At 47.0% G+C, this 15,002-nt stretch overlaps 2 protein-coding genes across 2 annotated transcripts; both read right to left on the bottom strand.

The window, feature by feature from the left end:
* Positions 1–5,884: 5,884 nt before the first annotated feature.
* On the bottom strand, positions 5,885–6,594 carry LOC125554573 (uncharacterized). The gene is made up of 2 exons (XM_048718092.2): positions 6,437–6,594; positions 5,885–6,326 (listed from the first exon to the last, which is right to left on the bottom strand). The coding sequence occupies exons 1-2, from the start codon at positions 6,483–6,485 to the stop codon at positions 6,127–6,129; spliced, it is 249 nt and encodes an 82-aa protein (XP_048574049.2). The 5' UTR covers positions 6,486–6,594; the 3' UTR covers positions 5,885–6,126.
* A 6,002-nt stretch (positions 6,595–12,596) lies between these two features.
* Positions 12,597–13,306, bottom strand: LOC125554578 (uncharacterized). Its single transcript, XM_048718096.2, has 2 exons — positions 13,149–13,306; positions 12,597–13,038 (listed from the first exon to the last, which is right to left on the bottom strand). Exons 1-2 carry the CDS (start codon positions 13,195–13,197, stop codon positions 12,839–12,841), a joined length of 249 nt encoding a protein of 82 aa, XP_048574053.2. The 5' UTR covers positions 13,198–13,306; the 3' UTR covers positions 12,597–12,838.
* Between the last annotated feature and the right edge of the window lie 1,696 nt (positions 13,307–15,002).

The following is a 15,002-nucleotide window of genomic DNA, read 5'->3' as shown; positions in this document are numbered from 1 at the left end:
TCATGCCCGGGTCGAGAGATATGAAGTCTCCGACAAGTTCTTCAGCTGTAAGATGGAGGAAAATAGTTCTGTCAGCGAGCACATACTCAAAATGTCTAGGTTGCATAACTGCTTGACTCAGCTGGGAGTTAATCTCCCGGATGACACGGTCATTGACAGAATCCTTCAGTCGCTTCCACCAAGCTACAAGAGCTTTGTGATGAACTTCAATATGCAAAGGATGGAAAAGACCATTCCTGAGGTGTATTCAATGCTAAAATCAGCAGAGGTGGCAATCAAAAAGGAACATCAAGTGTTGATGGTGAATAAAACCACTAAGTTCAAGAAAGGCAAGGGTAAAAAGAACTTCAAGAAGGACGGCAAGGGAGTTGCCGCGCCCGGTAAGCAAGCTGCCGGGAAGAAGCCAAAGAATGGACCCAAGCCCGAGAATGAATGTTTTTATTGCAAGGGAAGTGGTCACTGGAACAGGAACTGCCCCAAATACTTAGCGGACAAGAAGGCCGGCAACACTAAAGGTATATGTGATATACATGTAATAGATGTGTACCTTACTAGTACTCGTAGTAGCTCCTGGGTATTTGATATGGGTGCGGTTGCTCACATTTGTAACTCAAAACAGGAGCTGCGGAATAAGCGGAGACTGGCGAAGGACGAGGTGACGATGCGCGTCGGGAATGGTTCCAAGGTCGATGTGATCGCCGTCGGCACGCTGCCTCTACATTTACCTACGGGATTAGTTTTAAACCTCAATAATTGTTATTTAGTGCCAGCTTTGAGCATGAACATTGTATCAGGATCTCGTTTAATTCGAGATGGCTACTCATTTAAATCCAAGAATAATGGTTGTTCTATTTATATGAGAGATATGTTTTATGGTCATGCTCCAATGGTGAATGGTTTATTCTTAATGAATCTCGAGCGTAATGCTACACATATTCATAGTGTGAATACCAAAAGATGTAAGGTTGTTAATGATAGTCCCACATACTTGTGGCACTGCCGCCTTGGTCACATAGGTGTCAAACGCATGAAGAAGCTCCATGCAGATGGACTTTTAGAGTCTCTTGATTACGAATCATTTGACACGTGCGAACCATGCCTCATGGGTAAAATGACCAAGACTCCGTTCTCAGGAACAATGGAGCGAGCAACCAACTTATTGGAAATCATACATACTGATGTGTGCGGTCCAATGAGTGTTGAGGCTCGCAGTGGCTATCGTTATGTTCTCACCCTCACTGATGACTTGAGTAGATATGGGTATGTCTACTTAATGAAACATAAGTCTGAGACCTTTGAAAAGTTCAAGGAATTTCAGAGTGAGGTTGAGAATCAACGTGACAAGAAAATCAAGTTCTTGCGATCAGATCGTGGGGGTGAATACTTGAGTCACGAATTTGGCACACACTTAAGAAAATGTGGAATAGTTTCACAACTCACGCCGCCTGGAACACCTCAGCGTAATGGTGTGTCCGAACGTCGTAATCGCACTCTATTGGATATGGTGCGATCTATGATGTCTCTTACCGATTTACCGCTGTCATTTTGGGGCTATGCTTTAGAGACTGCCGCATTCACTTTAAATAGGGCTCCGTTGAAATCCTTTGAGACGACACCGTATGAATTATGGTTTGGAAAGAAACCTAAGCTGTCGTTTCTAAAAGTTTGGGGATGCGATGCTTATGTCAAGAAACTTCAACCTGAAAAGCTCGAACCCAAGTCGGAAAAATGCGTCTTCATAGGATACCCTAAAGAAACTGTTGGGTATACCTTCTACCTCAGATCCGAAGGCAAGATCTTTGTTGCCAAGAATGGGTCCTTTCTAGAGAAAGAGTTTCTCTCGAAAGAAATAAGTGGGAGGAAGGTAGAACTTGATGAAGTATTACCTCTTGAACCGGTAAGTGGCGCAGCTCAAGAAAATGTTCCTGAGGTGCCTGCACTGACTAGAGAGGAAGTTAATGATGATGATCATGAAATTTCAGATCAAGTTACTACTGAACTTCGTAGGTCCACGAGGACACGTTCCGCACCAGAGTGGTACGGCAACCCTATCTTGGAAATCATGTTGTTAGACAACGGTGAACCTTCAAACTATGAAGAAGCGATGGCGGGCCCGGATTCCGACAAATGGCTGGAAGCCATGAAACCGAGATAGGATCCATGTATGAAAACGAAGTATGGACTTTGACTAACTTGCCCGATGATCGGCGAGCCATAGAAAATAAATGGATCTTTAAGAAGAAGACAGACGCGGATGGTAATGTGACCATCTATAAAGCTCGGCTTGTCGCTAAGGGTTATCGACAAGTTCAAGGGGTTGACTACGATGAGACTTTCTCACCCGTAGCGAAGCTGAAGTCCGTCCGAATCATGTTAGCAATTGCCGCATTCTATGATTATGAGATATGGCAAATGGACGTCAAAACGGCATTCCTTAATGGTTTCCTTAAGGAAGAATTGTATATGATGCAGCCGGAAGGTTTTGTCGATCCTAAGAATGTTGACAAGGTGTGCAAGCTCCAACGCTCGATTTATGGGCTGGTGCAAGCATCTCGGAGTTGGAACATTCGTTTTGATGAGATGATCAAAGCGTTTGGGTTTATGCAGACTTATGGAGAAGCCTGCATTTACAAGAAAGTGAGTGGGAGATCTGTAGCATTTCTCATATTGTATGTGGATGACATACTGTTGATGGGAAATGATATAGAATTCTTGGAAAGCATAAAGGCCTACTTGAACAAGTGTTTTTCAATGAAGGACCTTGGAGAAGCTGCTTATATATTAGGCATCAAGATCTATAGAGATAGATCGAGACGCCTCATTGGTCTTTCACAGAGTACGTACCTTGACAAGATATTAAAGAAGTTCAAAATGGATCAGCCAAAGAAGGGGTTCTTGCCTGTATTGCAAGGTACGAGATTGAGCACGGCTCAAAGCCCGACCACGGAAGAAGATAGAGAAAAGATGAGTGTCGTCCCCTATGCCTCGGCCATAGGGTCTATCATGTATGCTATGCTGTGTACCAGACCTGATGTAAACCTTGCCATAAGTTTGGTAGGAAGGTACCAAAGTAATCCCGGCATGGAACACTGGACAGCGGTCAAGAATATCCTGAAGTACCTGAAAAGGACTAAGGGAATGTTTCTCGTTTATGGAGGTGACGAAGAGCTCGTCGTAAAGGGTTACGTCGATGCTAGTTTCGACACAGATCTGGATGACTCTAAGTCACAAACCGGATACGTGCATATTTTGAATGGTGGGGCAGTAAGCTGGTGCAGTTGCAAGCAAAGCGTTGTGGCGGGATCTACATGTGAAGCGGAGTACATGGCAGCCTCGGAGGCAGCACAAGAAGCAGTCTGGGTGAAGGAGTTCATTACCGACCTAGGAGTCATACCCAATGCGTCGGGCCCGACTCTCTTCTGTGACAACACTGGAGCTATTGCCCTTGCCAAGGAGCCCATGTTTCACAGGAAGACCAGGCATATCAAGCGTCGCTTCAACTCCATTCGTGAAAGTGTTCAAAGTGGAGACATAGAGATTTGTAAAGTACACACGGACCTGAATGTGGCAGATCCGTTGACTAAACCTCTCCCTAGAGCAAAACATGATCAACACCAGAACTGCATGGGTGTTCGATTCATCACAATGTAACTAGAATATTGACTCTAGTGCAAGTGGGAGACTGTTGGAAATATGCCCTAGAGGCAATAATAAAATGGTTATTATTATATTTCTTTGTTCATGATAATTGTCTATTATTCATGCTATAATTGTGTTATCCGGAAATCGTAATACATGTGTGAATACATAGACCACAACACGTCCCTAGTGAGCCTCTAGTTGACTAGCTCGTTGATCAAAAGATAGTCATGGTTTCCTAACTATGGACATTGAATGTCATTGATAACAGGATCACATCATTAGGAGAATGATGTGATGGACAAGACCCAATCCTAAGCATAGCTCAAAGATCGTGTAGTTCGTTTGCTGTAGCTTTTCTGAATGTCAAGTATCATTTCCTTAGACCATGAGATTGTGCAACTCCCGGATACCGTAGGAGTGCCTTGGGTGTGCCAAACGTCACAACATAACTGGGTGACTATAAAGGTACATTACAGGTATCTCCGAAAGTGTATGTTGGGTTGGCATGAATCGAGACTGGGATTTGTCACTCCGTATGATGGAGAAGTATCTCTGGGCCCACTCGGTAATGCATCATCATAATGAGCTCAATGTGATCAAGTGGTTGATCACGGGATCATGCATTACGGTACGAGTAAAGTGACTTGCCGGTAACGAGACTGAACAAGGTATTGGGATACCGACGATCGAGTCTCGGGCAAGTAACATACTGATTGACAAAGGGAATTGTATACAGATTGATTGAATCCTCGACATCGTGGTTCATCCGATGAGATCATCGAGGAGCATGTGGGAGCCAACATGGGTATCCAGATCCCGCTGTTGGTTATTGACCGGAGAGTCGTCTCGGTCATGTCTGCATGTCTCCCGAACCCGTAGGGTCTACACACTTAAGGTTCGGTGATGCTAGGGTTGTTAGGAAGACTTGCATGTGATTACCGAATGTTGTTTGGAGTCCCGGATGAGATCACGGACGTCACGAGGAGTTCCGGAATGGTCCGGAGGTGAAGATTTATATGTAGGAAGTTGTCATACGGTCACCGGAAAGGCTCGGGGACATATCGGTATTGTACCGGGGCCACCGGAGGGGTTCCGGGGGTCCACTGGGAGGGGCCACCTCTCTCGGAGGGCCTAATGGGCTGTAGAGAAAAGGGAACCAGCCCTACATGGGCTGGCCGCATTCCCCCCCTTGGGCCCATGCGCCTAGGGTTGGGGGAGGGAACCCTAAAGGGGGCGCCCCCCTTGCTTGGGGGGCAAGCCCCCTCCCCTTGGCCGCCCCCCCCCCTCTAGATCCCATCTAGAGGGGGCCGGCCCCCCTTCCTCCTTCCCCTATAAATAGAGGGGCAAGGGGAGGGCTGCACACAACATCCAAGGCGCAGCCCCTCCCCTCCCCAACACCTCTCCTCCTTCGTAAGAGCTTGGCGAAGCCCTGTCGGAGTATTGCAGCTTCACCACCACCACGCCGTCGTGCTGCTGTTGGAGCCCTCTTCCTCAACCTCTCTCTCCTACTTGCTGGATCAAGGCGCGGGAGACGTCCTCGGTCCGTACGTGTGTTGAACGCGGAGGTGCCGTCCGTTCGGCGCTAAGATCTTCGGTAATTTGGATCACGACGAGTACGACTCCATCAACCCCGTTCTCTTGAACGCTTCCGCTCGTGATTTACAAGGGTATGTAGATGCACTCCTCTCTCCCTCGTTGCTAGATGACTCCATAGATAGATCTTGGTGATGCGTAGAAAAATTTTAAAATTCTGCTACGTTCCCCAACACACAAGACCTGCTCGATCCTTTCGAAGGCAGAGCAGTACCAAGGCCACATAGCAGGTAACTCACAAACCACTTGTTTAAGCCACTCTGCCATGCCAATCATTACTAACCATGCTGTTGCTTTTCATTCTTAAGATCACCCCAAGTTAGCAAAGCTTTTGCGGCCTGGATTTTGTTGACCACCCAACTTGGTGCTTAGAAAACTATGTTATCCCCAGCCCATCAGGGTTCAAGTCCTCCTGCTTACATTATTTCTGGATTTATTTCAGAATTTTCGGCGATGCATGTGCATGTGTGTGTGCGTTATAGGGGTGAGTGTATATGCGTATGTATAAGCGCTTGCGTCTATATTGTGTTTTGAAAAGAAAAAACCACATACTCCATCGTTAAAAACCCTTTTACTAGTATTGTTTTGATCATGTGCGCTCGCTAATTTGGTGTTTTCCCGGTTTCCTTTTCTGTGCCTGGCCCTGATATGAAACTTGATCGACAGACTGCATTCCTTTCGTTATTTATTCCACGACACAAACTTACATGATACTCCCTTTGTATTACTAAAATGTAAGATGCTTTTTTGACACTATCATAGTGTCAAAAATGTCAAAAATGGTCTTACATTTTGGTAGGGAGTGTATCTATAGTTGCTCCACGACACACACACTTGCATCTTCATAGAGCTCGGACTCGAGCCAGCATGCCGAACCGCGTGTAATTCATCTCAGTACTCCGGCGGGGTGGTGCACTGGTTGGTGGAGCCGCTGTTGAGGTGGAGCACGCAGCCCTTGCCGTCCTTGGGCGCGCACTGGCAGTCGCACCCGTCGAGCTTCTGCCCGGGGTAGTTGTCGCAGGTGATGTGCCCTCCCTGCACGCACACCACGGCGCACGGCGCCTTCTTGGCGTCGCCGAACGCCACCAGCGCTGCTCGATCCACGACAAGAACAAGCAGAGCAAGCATAGAGCGTCAGAGAGAGCGCATCACACAGGTGTACGTGCATGGTTGAAGCATATGGACACGGCTGGGGACGTACCGGAGACGAGGAGGAGGAAGGCGACTGTGAGCTTCATTGTGGCAGCCATGATTGTGTGTTGCGTTTGCGCCGTGCGATTTGTGTTTGCACTTTGTAGCTCGGCGCCGGTGCGTTTATATAGGGGAGCTATGGACGTACTTCCTCCGTTTCAAATTACTCGTCGTAGAAATGAATATATCTAGATCGGAGAGTACGTCCGGCTTCGGCTCAGCCGAACTGCATGCTGGGGTCTCTACTCTCTGCCGCGTACGTGGGTTCACTGGAGACTAGAAGCAACATCACGTGGCGCGCGGCACTGATGTACTCCGGTGCGTACGTGCTTGCGTCGACGCCAGCTTCGTGGATTTCAGAAGTTCAGAACTATGGTCAGGCTTCGGGTTGATCTCAGCATGCTTTGTCCATGGCCGATCGAGGGCGAAAAGTCAGAGGAGGTTGCTGACTTGGTCGCGCGCCTCCTCTGACTTGAGGCAGCATCACGTGGCGCGCGGATCTGAGTATGTGAGGACTGCCGTGCTGGATGGATCGGCGTACTATCCTATCTTTTGCAAGTTTCCACTGCTTCTTCGATGCGGTTCGGGTTGACCGCTCAAAAGTCGGGTCGTGGGTTCACACACTGTGCAAGATGAGCTCTCAAGTTAGCAACGACTTTCGTGGCCTGGATTTTGTTGACCTTCTTACTTTTTTAGCTTGGAAAACTTATCTCGCATTCAACCATAAGGCATAGCAGATTAGCTGCTTGGAGTTGAAGTATCAAGTATGGAGAAGAGATTCGTCGAAGATATTAATTACACTAGCTTTTGCACTAACAAGATGTCTTAAAGACATCCATAATGTACAAAGGCCAAAAGAAAAAAAAAACAAAGGCCTCATCACAGTGATCAACTCCTCTCAGGAGCAGCACAGAAACCCCACCAAAGACAACACCAAAAAAATATAAAAGGCCTTCAAAAGCGATGCCTACAATAAGAAAACAATGCACAAGCGTCGTCGTCGTCCGATCCAAGATCTTAGGTTTCCACCCTGGAGAAAGTCGAGCTCTCAAACTTCAGCAAGGCAATTGCCAAGCACAACCAATGAAAGTCAGACCTTAGATTTTCATCCTAAAAGTCACGACTCGGCACCCGAGGAGCATCGCGAACAATGAAATTCTCCAGTATTGTCGCGTTTGTATTGAGGAAATCCATTGGGTCGACCCCCGTCTCATCATCCATTCTATGTTCTACAGGACCAATTACATTAGTGCTACCTCTTGAGCACTACGTTGATTTTTCTCGAAGAGGAAGGGATGATGCAGCAAAGTAGCGTAAGTATTTCCCTCAGTTTTTGAGAACCAAGGTATCAATCCAGTAAAGAGGCTACGCGCCAGTCCCTCGTACCTGCACAAAACAAATAAATCCTCGCAACCAACGCGATAAGGGGTTGTCAATCCCTACACGGCCACTTACGAGAGTGAGATCTGATAGATATGGATTTATTTGTTTTGTGCAAGTGGCTATCGTTATGTTCTCACCCTCACTGATGACTTGAGTAGATATGGGTATGTCTACTTAATGAAACATAAGTCTGAGACCTTTGAAAAGTTCAAGGAATTTCAGAGTGAGGTTGAGAATCAACGTGACAAGAAAATCAAGTTCTTGCGATCAGATCGTGGGGGTGAATACTTGAGTCACGAATTTGGCACACACTTAAGAAAATGTGGAATAGTTTCACAACTCACGCCGCCTGGAACACCTCAGCGTAATGGTGTGTCCGAACGTCGTAATCGCACTCTATTGGATATGGTGCGATCTATGATGTCTCTTACCGATTTACCGCTGTCATTTTGGGGCTATGCTTTAGAGACTGCCGCATTCACTTTAAATAGGGCTCCGTTGAAATCCTTTGAGACGACACCGTATGAATTATGGTTTGGAAAGAAACCTAAGCTGTCGTTTCTAAAAGTTTGGGGATGCGATGCTTATGTCAAGAAACTTCAACCTGAAAAGCTCGAACCCAAGTCGGAAAAATGCGTCTTCATAGGATACCCTAAAGAAACTGTTGGGTATACCTTCTACCTCAGATCCGAAGGCAAGATCTTTGTTGCCAAGAATGGGTCCTTTCTAGAGAAAGAGTTTCTCTCGAAAGAAATAAGTGGGAGGAAGGTAGAACTTGATGAAGTATTACCTCTTGAACCGGTAAGTGGCGCAGCTCAAGAAAATGTTCCTGAGGTGCCTGCACCGACTAGAGAGGAAGTTAATGATGATGATCATGAAATTTCAGATCAAGTTACTACTGAACTTCGTAGGTCCACGAGGACACGTTCCGCACCAGAGTGGTACGGCAACCCTATCTTGGAAATCATGTTGTTAGACAACGGTGAACCTTCAAACTATGAAGAAGCGATGGCGGGCCCGGATTCCGACAAATGGCTGGAAGCCATGAAACCGAGATAGGATCCATGTATGAAAACGAAGTATGGACTTTGACTAACTTGCCCGATGATCGGCGAGCCATAGAAAATAAATGGATCTTTAAGAAGAAGACAGACGCGGATGGTAATGTGACCATCTATAAAGCTCGGCTTGTCGCTAAGGGTTATCGACAAGTTCAAGGGGTTGACTACGATGAGACTTTCTCACCCGTAGCGAAGCTGAAGTCCGTCCGAATCATGTTAGCAATTGCCGCATTCTATGATTATGAGATATGGCAAATGGACGTCAAAACGGCATTCCTTAATGGTTTCCTTAAGGAAGAATTGTATATGATGCAGCCGGAAGGTTTTGTCGATCCTAAGAATGTTGACAAGGTGTGCAAGCTCCAACGCTCGATTTATGGGCTGGTGCAAGCATCTCGGAGTTGGAACATTCGTTTTGATGAGATGATCAAAGCGTTTGGGTTTATGCAGACTTATGGAGAAGCCTGCATTTACAAGAAAGTGAGTGGGAGATCTGTAGCATTTCTCATATTGTATGTGGATGACATACTGTTGATGGGAAATGATATAGAATTCTTGGAAAGCATAAAGGCCTACTTGAACAAGTGTTTTTCAATGAAGGACCTTGGAGAAGCTGCTTATATATTAGGCATCAAGATCTATAGAGATAGATCGAGACGCCTCATTGGTCTTTCACAGAGTACGTACCTTGACAAGATATTAAAGAAGTTCAAAATGGATCAGCCAAAGAAGGGGTTCTTGCCTGTATTGCAAGGTACGAGATTGAGCACGGCTCAAAGCCCGACCACGGAAGAAGATAGAGAAAAGATGAGTGTCGTCCCCTATGCCTCGGCCATAGGGTCTATCATGTATGCTATGCTGTGTACCAGACCTGATGTAAACCTTGCCATAAGTTTGGTAGGAAGGTACCAAAGTAATCCCGGCATGGAACACTGGACAGCGGTCAAGAATATCCTGAAGTACCTGAAAAGGACTAAGGGAATGTTTCTCGTTTATGGAGGTGACGAAGAGCTCGTCGTAAAGGGTTACGTCGATGCTAGTTTCGACACAGATCTGGATGACTCTAAGTCACAAACCGGATACGTGCATATTTTGAATGGTGGGGCAGTAAGCTGGTGCAGTTGCAAGCAAAGCGTTGTGGCGGGATCTACATGTGAAGCGGAGTACATGGCAGCCTCGGAGGCAGCACAAGAAGCAGTCTGGGTGAAGGAGTTCATTACCGACCTAGGAGTCATACCCAATGCGTCGGGCCCGACTCTCTTCTGTGACAACACTGGAGCTATTGCCCTTGCCAAGGAGCCCATGTTTCACAGGAAGACCAGGCATATCAAGCGTCGCTTCAACTCCATTCGTGAAAGTGTTCAAAGTGGAGACATAGAGATTTGTAAAGTACACACGGACCTGAATGTGGCAGATCCGTTGACTAAACCTCTCCCTAGAGCAAAACATGATCAACACCAGAACTGCATGGGTGTTCGATTCATCACAATGTAACTAGAATATTGACTCTAGTGCAAGTGGGAGACTGTTGGAAATATGCCCTAGAGGCAATAATAAAATGGTTATTATTATATTTCTTTGTTCATGATAATTGTCTATTATTCATGCTATAATTGTGTTATCCGGAAATCGTAATACATGTGTGAATACATAGACCACAACACGTCCCTAGTGAGCCTCTAGTTGACTAGCTCGTTGATCAAAAGATAGTCATGGTTTCCTAACTATGGACATTGAATGTCATTGATAACAGGATCACATCATTAGGAGAATGATGTGATGGACAAGACCCAATCCTAAGCATAGCTCAAAGATCGTGTAGTTCGTTTGCTGTAGCTTTTCTGAATGTCAAGTATCATTTCCTTAGACCATGAGATTGTGCAACTCCCGGATACCGTAGGAGTGCCTTGGGTGTGCCAAACGTCACAACATAACTGGGTGACTATAAAGGTACATTACAGGTATCTCCGAAAGTGTATGTTGGGTTGGCATGAATCGAGACTGGGATTTGTCACTCCGTATGATGGAGAAGTATCTCTGGGCCCACTCGGTAATGCATCATCATAATGAGCTCAATGTGATCAAGTGGTTGATCACGGGATCATGCATTACGGTACGAGTAAAGTGACTTGCCGGTAACGAGACTGAACAAGGTATTGGGATACCGACGATCGAGTCTCGGGCAAGTAACATACTGATTGACAAAGGGAATTGTATACAGATTGATTGAATCCTCGACATCGTGGTTCATCCGATGAGATCATCGAGGAGCATGTGGGAGCCAACATGGGTATCCAGATCCCGCTGTTGGTTATTGACCGGAGAGTCGTCTCGGTCATGTCTGCATGTCTCCCGAACCCGTAGGGTCTACACACTTAAGGTTCGGTGATGCTAGGGTTGTTAGGAAGACTTGCATGTGATTACCGAATGTTGTTTGGAGTCCCGGATGAGATCACGGACGTCACGAGGAGTTCCGGAATGGTCCGGAGGTGAAGATTTATATGTAGGAAGTTGTCATACGGTCACCGGAAAGGCTCGGGGACATATCGGTATTGTACCGGGGCCACCGGAGGGGTTCCGGGGGTCCACTGGGAGGGGCCACCTCTCTCGGAGGGCCTAATGGGCTGTAGAGAAAAGGGAACCAGCCCTACATGGGCTGGCCGCATTCCCCCCCTTGGGCCCATGCGCCTAGGGTTGGGGGAGGGAACCCTAAAGGGGGCGCCCCCCTTGCTTGGGGGGCAAGCCCCCTCCCCTTGGCCGCCCCCCCCCTCTAGATCCCATCTAGAGGGGGCCGGCCCCCCTTCCTCCTTCCCCTATAAATAGAGGGGCAAGGGGAGGGCTGCACACAACATCCAAGGCGCAGCCCCTCCCCTCCCCAACACCTCTCCTCCTTCGTAAGAGCTTGGCGAAGCCCTGTCGGAGTATTGCAGCTTCACCACCACCACGCCGTCGTGCTGCTGTTGGAGCCCTCTTCCTCAACCTCTCTCTCCTACTTGCTGGATCAAGGCGCGGGAGACGTCCTCGGTCCGTACGTGTGTTGAACGCGGAGGTGCCGTCCGTTCGGCGCTAAGATCTTCGGTAATTTGGATCACGACGAGTACGACTCCATCAACCCCGTTCTCTTGAACGCTTCCGCTCGTGATTTACAAGGGTATGTAGATGCACTCCTCTCTCCCTCGTTGCTAGATGACTCCATAGATAGATCTTGGTGATGCGTAGAAAAATTTTAAAATTCTGCTACGTTCCCCAACACACAAGACCTGCTCGATCCTTTCGAAGGCAGAGCAGTACCAAGGCCACATAGCAGGTAACTCACAAACCACTTGTTTAAGCCACTCTGCCATGCCAATCATTACTAACCATGCTGTTGCTTTTCATTCTTAAGATCACCCCAAGTTAGCAAAGCTTTTGCGGCCTGGATTTTGTTGACCACCCAACTTGGTGCTTAGAAAACTATGTTATCCCCAGCCCATCAGGGTTCAAGTCCTCCTGCTTACATTATTTCTGGATTTATTTCAGAATTTTCGGCGATGCATGTGCATGTGTGTGTGCGTTATAGGGGTGAGTGTATATGCGTATGTATAAGCGCTTGCGTCTATATTGTGTTTTGAAAAGAAAAAACCACATACTCCATCGTTAAAAACCCTTTTACTAGTATTGTTTTGATCATGTGCGCTCGCTAATTTGGTGTTTTCCCGGTTTCCTTTTCTGTGCCTGGCCCTGATATGAAACTTGATCGACAGACTGCATTCCTTTCGTTATTTATTCCACGACACAAACTTACATGATACTCCCTTTGTATTACTAAAATGTAAGATGCTTTTTTGACACTATCATAGTGTCAAAAATGTCAAAAATGGTCTTACATTTTGGTAGGGAGTGTATCTATAGTTGCTCCACGACACACACACTTGCATCTTCATAGAGCTCGGACTCGAGCCAGCATGCCGAACCGCGTGTAATTCATCTCAGTACTCCGGCGGGGTGGTGCACTGGTTGGTGGAGCCGCTGTTGAGGTGGAGCACGCAGCCCTTGCCGTCCTTGGGCGCGCACTGGCAGTCGCACCCGTCGAGCTTCTGCCCGGGGTAGTTGTCGCAGGTGATGTGCCCTCCCTGCACGCACACCACGGCGCACGGCGCCTTCTTGGCGTCGCCGAACGCCACCAGCGCTGCTCGATCCACGACAAGAACAAGCAGAGCAAGCATAGAGCGTCAGAGAGAGCGCATCACACAGGTGTACGTGCATGGTTGAAGCATATGGACACGGCTGGGGACGTACCGGAGACGAGGAGGAGGAAGGCGACTGTGAGCTTCATTGTGGCAGCCATGATTGTGTGTTGCGTTTGCGCCGTGCGATTTGTGTTTGCACTTTGTAGCTCGGCGCCGGTGCGTTTATATAGGGGAGCTATGGACGTACTTCCTCCGTTTCAAATTACTCGTCGTAGAAATGAATATATCTAGATCGGAGAGTACGTCCGGCTTCGGCTCAGCCGAACTGCATGCTGGGGTCTCTACTCTCTGCCGCGTACGTGGGTTCACTGGAGACTAGAAGCAACATCACGTGGCGCGCGGCACTGATGTACTCCGGTGCGTACGTGCTTGCGTCGACGCCAGCTTCGTGGATTTCAGAAGTTCAGAACTATGGTCAGGCTTTGGGTTGATCTCAGCATGCTTTGTCCATGGCCGATCGAGGGCGAAAAGTCAGAGGAGGTTGCTGACTTGGTCGCGCGCCTCCTCTGACTTGAGGCAGCATCACGTGGCGCGCGGATCTGAGTATGTGAGGACTGCCGTGCTGGATGGATCGGCGTACTATCCTATCTTTTGCAAGTTTCCACTGCTTCTTCGATGCGGTTCGGGTTGACCGCTCAAAAGTCGGGTCGTGGGTTCACACACTGTGCAAGATGAGCTCTCAAGTTAGCAACGACTTTCGTGGCCTGGATTTTGTTGACCTTCTTACTTTTTTAGCTTGGAAAACTTATCTCGCATTCAACCATAAGGCATAGCAGATTAGCTGCTTGGAGTTGAAGTATCAAGTATGGAGAAGAGATTCGTCGAAGATATTAATTACACTAGCTTTTGCACTAACAAGATGTCTTAAAGACATCCATAATGTACAAAGGCCAAAAGAAAAAAAAAACAAAGGCCTCATCACAGTGATCAACTCCTCTCAGGAGCAGCACAGAAACCCCACCAAAGACAACACCAAAAAAATATAAAAGGCCTTCAAAAGCGATGCCTACAATAAGAAAACAATGCACAAGCGTCGTCGTCGTCCGATCCAAGATCTTAGGTTTCCACCCTGGAGAAAGTCGAGCTCTCAAACTTCAGCAAGGCAATTGCCAAGCACAACCAATGAAAGTCAGACCTTAGATTTTCATCCTAAAAGTCACGACTCGGCACCCGAGGAGCATCGCGAACAATGAAATTCTCCAGTATTGTCGCGTTTGTATTGAGGAAATCCATTGGGTCGACCCCCGTCTCATCATCCATTCTATGTTCTACAGGACCAATTACATCAGTGCTACCTCTTGAGCACTACGTTGATTTTTCTCGAAGAGGAAGGGATGATGCAGCAAAGTAGCGTAAGTATTTCCCTCAGTTTTTGAGAACCAAGGTATCAATCCAGTAAAGAGGCTACGCGCCAGTCCCTCGTACCTGCACAAAACAAATAAATCCTCGCAACCAACGCGATAAGGGGTTGTCAATCCCTACACGGCCACTTACGAGAGTGAGATCTGATAGATATGATAATATAATATTTTTGGTATTTTTATGATAAAGATGCAAAGTAAAATAAAAAAAAGTAAAACGCAAAGGAAATAACAAACTATTGTAAGATTAATATGATGAAGATAGACCTGGGGGCCATAGATTTCACTAGTAGCTTCTCTCAAGAGTATAGGTATTCTACGATGGGTGAACAAATTATTGTTGAGCAATTGATAGAATTGAGCATAGTTATGAGAATATCTAGGTATGATCATGTATATAGGCATCACGTCCGAGACAAGTAGACCGACTCCTGCCTGCATCTACTACTATTACTCCACTCACCGACCGCTATCCAGCATGCATCTAGAGTATTAAGTTAATGAAAACAAAGTAACACCCTAAGCAAGATGACATGATGTAG

Source organism: Triticum urartu, chromosome 4A (assembly GCF_056163025.1).
Source record: "Triticum urartu cultivar PI428250 chromosome 4A, HENAU_Tu73, whole genome shotgun sequence".
NCBI lineage: Eukaryota > Viridiplantae > Streptophyta > Magnoliopsida > Poales > Poaceae > Triticum > Triticum urartu.
Note: the sequence above shows the minus strand (reverse complement) of the source record. Positions and strands in the feature narration are given on the sequence as shown.

Bases quoted from the DNA above. Each gene is read 5' to 3' on its own strand.
- LOC125554573 (XM_048718092.2), bottom strand. From the start codon at position 6,485: ATGGCTGCCACAATGAAGCTCACAGTCGCCTTCCTCCTCCTCGTCTCC. The intron at 6,327-6,436 runs GTACGTCCCCAG...TGGATCGAGCAG, and splicing joins CTTCCTCCTCCTCGTCTCCG to CGCTGGTGGCGTTCGGCGAC.
- LOC125554578 (XM_048718096.2), bottom strand. From the start codon at position 13,197: ATGGCTGCCACAATGAAGCTCACAGTCGCCTTCCTCCTCCTCGTCTCC. The intron at 13,039-13,148 runs GTACGTCCCCAG...TGGATCGAGCAG, and splicing joins CTTCCTCCTCCTCGTCTCCG to CGCTGGTGGCGTTCGGCGAC.